Raw genomic sequence first — 10,402 nt, 5'->3', positions numbered from 1 at the left:
TCCAAGTCGCTGATGAAGACATTGAAGAGTATCGGTCCAAGGACCGAGCCCTGCGGGACCCCACTGCCCACACCCTTCCAGGTCGAAACCGACCCATCCACCACGACTCTCTGGGTGCGACCCTCCAGCCAATTCGCCACCCACCGGACTGTGTAGTCATCCAAGTCACAGCCTCTTAACTTGTTCACCAGTATAGGGTGGGATACCGTATCGAAGGCCTTCCTGAAGTCTAAGTATACGACATCCACCCCTACTATATGACATCCACCCCTACAATTCCCTCAGTCTCTCCTCACCAGTCCTGTCCCCCAGCCCCCCAACCATTTTCACTGCCCTCCACTGGACTCTCTCTAATGTGTCCACATCCTTTCTGTAGTGGGGGCCCCACAGCTGGACACAGCACTCCAGATGTGGCCTCCCCAGTGCTGAATAGAGGGGAAGAATCACTGCCCTCGATCTGCTGGCGACACTCCTACCAATGCAGCCCGGGATGCCGTTAACCGTCTTCTTTCCTTCAGAAGCATAACCAGACTGGGCGACTGGGGCACCAGCCTCAGGCACCAATTTTGAGGGGGGCACAAAAATCTCAGCAGCCACTACTGCTGTTGCCCCAGCCACGGAAAATGCTTGGTACACCTGCTTTCCTTATCCTAAGAGACAGCTGGCAGCTCCGATCCTACTGGATGCCTGAGCGGATACCAGGAAGCAACGCTGGAACACAGAGGATGGGAACAGGATTCATTTTTCTTAGCATAAGCTAAACAGCAGAAGATAGGAGAGGGGCTGCGGTATATCCAAGTTATCACTGTAATATGGCCTTTGTTCTTAGACTATCCGAAAGCTTCACAATCAATGCGCTTATTCTGCCACCTCCTCTGAGGAGCAGGGATGTGCTATCATTCAAAATTTTACAGGTGGGCACACGAGACAGAGGTCCAGGTTCTCCAAGCACAGCTGGACCCAGATTTTTGCATCTGGATGGTTCATAACCTACTTATTCCCGGTGGGCTGCTGAATTCAGAATAAGCCACTCAGCTTCTTGCTGTGACTTTTTATTGCAAAGGGCACTGCTTCTCCACTTAGCTGGAGCCCCTCAGCAGTCCTGCAGTGGTGTGGAAAAGAGCTCTTTGAAATAAATAATGCAGCAAGCAGCTGGAGCACAGCCATGCTCTGGCACAGCTGTTTTCTGCAGCTGTATGTGGCTTCTGGCCAGCTCACAAGCCTTCATCTTCTCAGGGGGTCAAGGACCCCAATGCTCCAAAGAATCCGGGTTCTGCTGTGCTTTGGCACCTATTTCTCAACACAGTGTAGACACCATAAGGCTTTGGGGGGATATGAGCCTGTGCGACTGCTCTGGGGCAAAGCTGAGTTCCCGAAGTGCCGGGTGAGTGCCTTGATGCCTGGGCCATCCTCCCTTCACTGAACATAAAAGCACGACTTGGAACAACATCTAATCAGGAAGGGGGCAGCTCATCTGCATCTTATTTCATTTTCTTTATGAAGCAGAGCCGCCTGGTAAAGTTCAGCCCTGTGCCTCTGCCAACAAGATAACGCACATTAACCCTGCTCCTCTGTCAGCTCTGCATGGCGCCAGTATGGAACAGCCCATCTTCCTGTTCTGTTGAACTGCTTCATTCCCATTATCTGTATTCATACCGGATCAGGCTCTCTCTCCTTGGCAGCCAAAATGGCTTTATAGTGACACACACTCTTTCATGCCACCGGACAAAGGACCCGATACTGGAAGGCACTGAGTGTTTCTTGCAAGCTGCTGTGCACCCTAATTCTCAATGGAACCAGTATGGTGTAAGTAATTCATAGAGGAGTTTAAATCAATGCATTAGTAAAGAACTGGGGCAGCATGAATTCACGATTACCTTGAGTATGAAAGTGAGCTCAAATAAACTTCCTCTCCTCTTAGTTATTAGCTACAGATGCAGAATAGGCAACATGTGCTCGGGATTAGAGAAAACATCCAAATACAATGAGGTACAATGGAGAATCCAAACTCCCTATTCCTAGAGAGGGGATGGCAGCATTGGTGAGGGGCGATTGCTCTGAATATGCCCGTGGACTGACCAGGTGGTTTGGTGCTAGCTCTTGTGATCAGCAAAAGTATGGCCGAAGCTGGAAACAGAAGCAATAGCTTGTGCCATTTTTAACCAATTCCCAATCACCTACTACAGACTGGCATCCAGGCCACTCAGCTAGCGGCTGCCATGGTTTCAAACAGGGTGGGAGGGGGACGGGACTGGTGTTGGGTATAAAATTCTAAAGAGGAAAAGATGGAGGGGAAAAAAAAATCCTGGAGGAAACTCTGATCTTCCCCCTCCCTCACCAGACATCCCACAACCTCAATCCATTTCTACCTTTCAACACGATAATTTGCCCCCTTTCTGTGGTAGCTATTGATCCGCACAGCCATAAATGACGGATACTTACGCCTGGGTTCCAGAATAACTCTGCAAACACAACCAGGTCAGCAGAAGAGAGCGTCACCCCCATGTTTGCAGCGGTGATGGACAAGACAGCCACAGAGAGTTTCTCGGAGACCTGGAAATTCTGGCACAGAGACTGGCGCTCGGCTGACGGCGTGGACCCATCGATGCGAATATACCCGACGCGCTGAGGAAAGGGAATGGGAAACGCACATTACCAGGGCTTTCCTTTCACATGTTCTACCAAATTTCCTTCACAAGACTTGGGAAGAGCAAAGAAACCTCAGAGAGTCACTACACCGCAGCAGTCTACCATTCTCTGCCTTCATAGAAAGGTATAGACGCTACCAAATCTGCCACTTGCTGACCAACAGATGAGGCACGTGTGTAAAATAAACACCATGAGCTTAATATCAGGTATCACTGAGCTGTTCATTTTTAGCTGTATTTTATAGAAAAACAAACCTTTTTTTTTAAAATTAAAGCAGTGTGCGTGTGTGTATAAACATATACATATATATATATATATAAATATGTAATGGTGCAATACATATATTAATTTAAACATTTTAAAAAGTGATATTTTATATAGATAGATATTTAAAACAAAATTTAATATACATTTTAATGTACGTGTGCGCGCATATATTTTTATTTATTTATTTATTAAGGCATTTGCAGGGCTTTTTGTTTAAAAAAATTATCTGAATAGTTCCTTATGCTCCCAGACATAAGCCACAATTCAAAACAAATGTCCCCAGTCAGGAACCCCTCCATCTAGTCAGCTGTCATCTAGACCCTTATCATGACAAGGCACTAAGACAGTGATAAGCCTACAGCTAGGGCAGAAGTGGATAAAAAAGTTGAGTGCAGACCTGAGTACCGCCCATGTACTGATGCTGCTGCCACAGTGTCCCAGTTTCTTGCTGGAGACAGGACACGTCCCCACACGATTCCAGAAGAATGAGCAATTTTCCAACTCTACCCCCAGACTTACCTCCAGGAGGAATCGGCTGCTTTCAAACTCATATTCTACCTGGCCCCAGCCAGGTCTCACAGATAAGCCAACAACCCCTCATAAGCAGAGATTTCAAAAGGATATAGAGCAGATAAAAAAAAATAGACAAAGAAGTTTGACTTTTGCTTATGACTACGGAGCGACTGCTAACCAGCTAGGTCACTGCAGCCTCCCTGCAATAGTCAGATACAAAAATTGAGAGTGACAGGGATCCAAGAAACCAGACGGATGAAGGAAGTTGTAGCCAGGGTCGGTTTGCTACTGCCGTCTCACCGACCGTCGGCAAGGAGGAGTAACAAGCGGCAGTGGCAAGACTGGGTACCAGTACAGTACTACTGAAAGCACTGGGCAAATACCAGTCCGGGTTGGTGGCTAACACCAAGGAATGCTACATGCAGGGATGGCCCATGTGAATATGAACTGCAGAGCCCATCAGGCAAACACATTCTGGACCTTAGTTATCCTGCTGAGGGTGTGCTAGAAATCTCACACAGTAGACGATCTGTGTCACTAGCTTTCGTAAGCAAGCCAACTTGCCAGGACTTCTGAGATCTCTTAAGCAGTTGTGGCATTGGGACAACAATAAAATGAGCAGGAACCTGATTTAAAAGCTTACCTTTTTCTCCAGTTCCTCACTTATTGCATCCAGTACTATCTTGTGATGAGCAAACACCAGGAATTTCTCTCTTCCACTTTCAAGTAAGTCCAGGATGTATTCTCTGCATGAAAAAAAGAAAAAATAATAACTCTATTTATGTTACCCCAGTCCAGATAAATTTCAAATCCTAAATCATCCTATTAATCTGTAGACAGAAACCAGAAAACCTGCTAGCAACAGAAAACAGACTTCAATAGTACATTCTGATTCTTTACCCAAATACTCACAGATTAAAAAAAAAAATCTAAGGAAGCATCACTATTTACTTTTCTGTCCAGAGTTGTTTTTAATTGCTTCCCACTTTAAGTTGGTCCTAATTCTACCATTCAATGTGATACTCAAAGTTACTTCTGTTCATCCAGATATTTCATTCATCCATTTGTACTTCTAACTTCAATGTCTTGGGCAACACATTCACTGTCCAAGAAGCAGTGATCCATAACGTGTTTTTTAATTCTACTTTCAATTTATAAGTAAAAAAAAGAAAAAATCAACAGGACACCTCAAAAGTTATTTCTCTGCCAGCTAAGAAATACAACAGCCTGTTACATAAGAGTCTTCTGCAAGTTATCTACACCTTGTTCGCAACAGGTAAAATAAATGTTGGTTTTTAGCAAGGGTTGATGGTTCAGCAAACTGATGCCAGGATCAGGACTATGAAGGGTTTTCAGCATGGCCTAGGTTAGCAGCAACTGAAAAAATCCAAAAGGACCTTCATGCCCTGTAGCTATGCCATCAGGTTACTGGATTCTGCAACATTTGACCAAGAAATGCTGACTGTTTCAGTTAATTCAGGGCTATCCCACTGGCAGCCCATGGACTGCATGTAGCTCACAAGGGGCTAAATTGCAGTCCCAAGCTCCTGCTGGGACGCTGCTCCCTCTTCCAGCAGCCACTTCCTGCCCCCACCCCAGGGGATGAGGCAGTACAGCAGACCGGGAAGCTGAGAGTGAGACTGAGGAGTGCAGTGTAGCGGGGACTGGAGGCACACTGTGCAGTTAAGGGGGTGTCACAGGTATGCAGTTCCCCAAGGGGGTCACATCCATGGGGTGTATGGTCCAGTGGGGGGCTATGCCCTGCCTTGGTGTACCCCACTGGGCCTACGGCCCCTGCAGGTGCAACCCCCAGCCGGTTGCAAGTTGGACAGCCCTGATTTTTTTCTTTTTTTTAAGATATGCTTTTCTTTAAAATACATCCAAAAATGAATAAGCATCTCAGTGATACCTGACGTTAAGCTCATCGCATTTATTTTACGTGCTCTTCCCATCTGTTGTTCAACAAGCGGCAGATTTGGTAGAGACAAGGTACAACAGCACCACGCGCATTGTCAGAGGAAGCTGGTCACTTTGGCACCTGAGAGGCTGTGGGAGGCAGCGTGGGACTGCAGGACAAGTACATTAACTAGATGACATGTGCATCTTTAAAAAGTTCATAGTAGGCAACTCATAGAAATGAACAGAGCAGGTCTATTTGCGTCAGGCCAACGGCAGATTTGGGGAAACAACACTATATGGGTTTTTTTCAGCTCACATTTGAAATAAGGAAAAAAAAACCCTCTTTTTAAAGAAAGAAGAGAGAGACCGGAGTGCAATATAGTGGCAAACCAGCAGATGAATTCTGCAGCAAAGTCTGAGACCGTGAAATCACCCAGACCTCGCTGCCAGGTCATTACCATAGGACAGCAGTTCAATGGACTATAAGAAATAAATTGCTGGAAAGCTGGAGTCATCTGCTTCATCATAAAAACAATCCACTTTCTAAGCAGCCCTCCCAGACTCCTTGGCAGTCTTGGCAGAAAAGCCAAGGATGGAGACTGACCAAAAGAGATCACCTCTGGGGGGGCAGCAGTTGAAAGCACCTCTCTGGGGAATCATTTCCTGTTCCTGTGATCCTGCAGCAGCTCTGTGGGGAATCAGAGTTTCATAGCTGTCAACGTGCCACCTTTAGCGAGTGCTATAAAGGCTAAACTCCTTCAATAACTACACTGGCTTAATGCTTTCTGCAGCAGGGTGGCAATAACGTGCTTGGTTTCTTGAATTCCTTTCATCCTATTGATTCATTCCTTTTAAACGACAGCAGGGTCCGAAGCAGAGCACTTGATCCAAACCCCGTGCACCGGGTTACTTCAATTTGGCTCAAGCCACACAGTTGAGTTCTCTGCCTGGAGTTAAGCCGGCAGAGTGATTCAGAGAATGCGTCAGCACCGCAATTAAAACTAAATGCATTTTTTTTCTTAAACGGGATCAAAATGACACTTGGTTTTGTTGCAACGTTATCTCAAACTCCCTTCCTCTTTTCTGGGAAGCAAATCCCATTTTGCTCAGTAAAAATGAGCTACTGACACCCAACTTACATGACAGAGCGGATTTTGGCTTCGGCAGTTCTGTTATAGAAGAGGAGCAGAGCTTCCTTCTCCTCTTGTTTCTGTGAAGGAGGAAAGAAACGTGTGTCAGTTTTCAAACCGCCTCCCCCCACTTTCTGTTGGCAGTCCCAACATGCCACTGCTGCCAACCCACCATGCTGGGAAAAGCTAGACAATCCTGCATTTTCTTGCATATCACACACCCCAGAATGAGAAATGCACCTTGTTTTTTGAAAGACAGAATGAAAGGGGGGGGGGAAAAGATTTCCTTATAATAAGAAACTGAGCAGCAGCAGCAAGGGAGCCCTGCTTCCTATTCTGTTCCTTTGACTCTTATGTGGATTTTCCTTTCACTTTTGTTGGGCAAGGGCAGAAATGGTTTTTACCATATTTTTTACATATAATATGCATGGCAAATTCCAGCAGCTGATTGAGGGGAGGTATGTGTTGTATGCAGGAAAATAAGGTACTTACAAGAGATGGATCACTGTGTAGGAGGGGAATGTTTTACACAATGTTTTTGGGAACCGACTGAATAAGCAGCAGAAAAGGACCTGGGGGGACAGGGGACAAGACGCTGGACAGGAGCCAGCAGTGTGCCCTTGGTGCCAAGAAGGCTACCGGCATCCTGGGCTGCATGGGTAGGAGCGTTGCCAGCAGATCGAGGGCAGTGATTCTTCCCTCTATTCAGCACTGGGGAGGCCACATCTGGAGTCCTGTGTCCAGCTGTGGGCCCCCACTACAGAAAGGATGTAAAACGTTGGAGGGAGTCCACTGGAGGGCAATGAAAATGGTTTGTCGGGCTGGGGGACAGGACTGGTGAGGAGAGGCTGAAGGAACTGGGCCTATTTAGTCTGCAGAAGAGAAAACCGAGGTGGGATTTGATAGCAGGCTTCACCTCCCTGCAGGGGGGCTGCAAAGAGGATGGAGCTGGACCGATCTCAGTGGGGGCAGATGACAGGACAAGGAGCAACGGGCTCAAGCTGCAGCAAGGGAAGTTGAGGGTAGATATAAGCAGGGGTGCACCGATATAGATTTTCTTGGCCAATACTGATAGCCAAATATAAGCCAGCCATACTGGCTGATACCGATCCGAAAGCCAATTTACAGGACTGCAGCCGGGCAGCTTGGAGAGCAGTGCCCTGCTGGTAAATCTGTGGGGGAGGAAAGGGGCATGGGGAGGTGCAGACTGAGGCCCACACGTTGAGGCAGAGAGTGGGGCAGGGGCTGCTCAGCCAGCACAGTGAATGGGACCCTGGGGCCAGGAGCAGGATGGAACCGCAGGAGGCTTGTCCAGGGGGTGTGGGAGGGTGGCATGGGGAGGGAGGGGTCTCCCCACCACTGCACACATCCCTGGGGGAGGCACGGTGAATGCGTGTCCCCCCAGGATTTGTGCACAGGGAGAGGGCAGGCAACCCGCTGAGGGCTGGGGCCAGGGTTTGCACCAGTCTCTTCCCGGAGTGGGGCTGGGTGGGATGGCTACAGGGAATTTTGGGGTGGCTACAGCCCCCGCCCCAGCCTACTGTAGCACCACCCTTCCTCGGGGCTCTCCACTCTGCTGCCCTTCCCTCAGGTGTCCCACGCTGGCCACACGTCCCCTGCCTGCCCCACAGCATCAGGTTCACAAGGGAAAGGCAGCTGAGCAGAGTGCCCCAAGCAGGAGCGGCACTGGGGGGGGGGCTATAGCCACCCCAAAATTCCCTGTAGCTCCCCCCACATAACAAGTCTTTCCAGTGCTGTGGCTGCCCACCCTGCGCAGCTGAGCCTGCCCCGCTCCCAGCCCCCACACTGAGAAGAGGCTGGTGCAGCCCCTGGCCCAGACCCTGCAGCCCGCCCTCACCCCACACACGAATCCAGGGGGGGCACATGCCCCCCATGCCTCCCCTGGGGGTGCCTACAGCATTGGGGAGCCACGCTCCTTCCCACCTCCCTGTGCCCCCTGGACAAGCCACCTTCGGCTCCACCCTGCTCCCTGGCCCAGGGTCGCATTCGCCGCCCTGGTTGGGCAGCACCTGCCCCTGCCCCAGCCCCACTCCCTCCCTCACCGTGGAGACCTCAATCCCTCCCCCACACAGGCTTACCAGCAGGGCACTGCTCTCCAAGCTGCGGGGCTGCATTCCTGGCCACATGCACGCAACATTTATCGGTGACACTATCAGCTACACCAGGCAAAAAAAGCCGATGGCTGATAATGTTAATTTTCCTTTTATTGGTGTCAATCCAATGTGCAACCAGTATATCGGTGCACCTCTAGATATAAGGTATATAGATAAGATACAAGCTGAGGTTAGATATAAAGAAAAAACTCTCACGAGAAGGCAGTGAAGCACTGGAACAGGGCACCCAGAGAGGTGGTGGCATCTCCATCCTTGGAGGGTTTTTTGGACCTGGGTAGACCAAGCCTTGGCTGGGATGATGTAGTTGGGGTTGGTCCTGCTTGGAGCAGGCGGTTAGACTAAATGTGACCTCCTGAGGTCCCTCCCAACCCTCATTTTCTATGATTCTCTCTCTGTAGCACCCATCCATATAGGATAGACCCCTTCCACATGCCAAACAAGTGCTCCCGCCTCCAGCCTGCTCCGATGGAACGGCACCGGTTCTGCACCCACAGGGGATCACCATGCCTTCAAGAAAGTGCAGAGAAGCAGGATTTGCCTCCGACTAAAAACTGAGAACTCCTAGAACTAAAACCACAGTTAACTTAAGAGGATCCTTTTAAGGACAGATTTCCCCTACAATCATTTGAACACTGCAGTGTTGTATTAGTGCCAGAGCACTAGCAAGTGAAGCAAAACTGATCACCCTTTTTTTTTTCCATTGTCTGAGCAGAAAGACATGCCTAAGAAAAAGATCCCAAACAGAATAAATGGCACAAAGCTGGATTTCGCATGTTCTTTCAGTTTCAGGATGCCTCAATTTCCAGACGCTACAAGTGGTTTTAGATGTCCTGTGCGAGATCACAGAAAAGCACAATTGGCAGGGTCCTCAGGAGGTCACATCCAGCCCAGCTCCCTGCTCAAGGCAGGATCCTCCCAGTTAAGTTTCTGTCAAACCTGCTCTTAAAAACCTCCAAGGCTGAAGACTCCACAGGCTCTCTGGGCAGCCTCTTCCAATGCTCAGCTACATGCAGCCAATGCAGCCAGATGTTCAGAAAGACTATGCCCCTGCCATGCAAAAACTAGTCTCCACCTCCATCTCCTTTAAGTTGTGACATCCGACACAACAAAGGTCAAGCATAATGTGATTCCTAATCTCAATGGCATCCTTTTATTATGAAATAAAATGATATTTGTAGTCAAATTTTTAAAAAAAACCTCAATAATATCCTTTTAGTACTACCCAGGGTTCGTACTTTAATTCATATAAACAATCCCCCACCCCGGGGACATTCTGGGCAGCTACCCCACATCTCGACAACGGCTGCCTGTCAAAAGGACTATACTTGCTTTTAAAAGAGCTCCTCCTTGCCTCCTGATACATATGGCTGCTCTGCACACACGTACCCAGATGACAGGAACAAGCGGTAAGACCAGTGAGGGAAGTCCTCTGGGATAGCTTATGCAGATGAGAAGAGAGTCCCCGGGGGTTTGATACCCAGAGCAGCATTTTCATCACATGGGGAAGCGCGGGCTGGGATTTCTAGCTGCACCGGGTCATGGGCAGACTCGGTTTTACAGTCAGAGCAGTGCAGGTGCCTGTCTTAAGAGCTGAATTCCCGGGTGGCCAAAGAGCTATGGAAAGGAGTCAGGTGCCGCAGCAGGCAGGAACAGTGCAGGCTCAGGTTTGGTGGGCTGCTGACAGCGCAGACGTGTTTGAGGACTGCCACATGGACATACCTCATGTCTGTAGTCAAACACTCCCTGAGAGTATTAGAGGCCTGGTACAAGGCAGGGGCAGATTCTGTCCACACCCTTAACAGGCACGTT

General features: G+C 48.8%; 1 protein-coding gene across 2 annotated transcripts in view; it reads right to left on the bottom strand.

The window, feature by feature from the left end:
* SMARCAL1 (SWI/SNF related, matrix associated, actin dependent regulator of chromatin, subfamily a like 1) overlaps window positions 1-10,402 on the bottom strand; it is a 57,569-nt gene that overhangs the window by 8,830 nt on the left and 38,337 nt on the right. For both annotated transcript variants that reach the window (XM_006028689.3, XM_006028690.3), the window contains exons 12-14: window positions 6,468-6,538; window positions 4,073-4,175; window positions 2,443-2,625 (exon numbers count right to left, since the gene is read on the bottom strand). In XM_006028689.3, coding sequence (XP_006028751.1) covers window positions 2,443-2,625; window positions 4,073-4,175; window positions 6,468-6,538 — 357 coding nt within the window. The remainder of the gene's footprint in view (window positions 1-2,442; window positions 2,626-4,072; window positions 4,176-6,467; window positions 6,539-10,402) is intronic.

Source organism: Alligator sinensis, unplaced genomic scaffold (genome assembly GCF_000455745.1).
Source record: "Alligator sinensis unplaced genomic scaffold, ASM45574v1 scaffold991_1, whole genome shotgun sequence".
Classification (NCBI taxonomy): domain Eukaryota; kingdom Metazoa; phylum Chordata; order Crocodylia; family Alligatoridae; genus Alligator; species Alligator sinensis.
The sequence above is the reverse complement of the archived record's forward strand: the minus strand, read 5'-3'. Positions and strand labels throughout refer to the sequence as shown.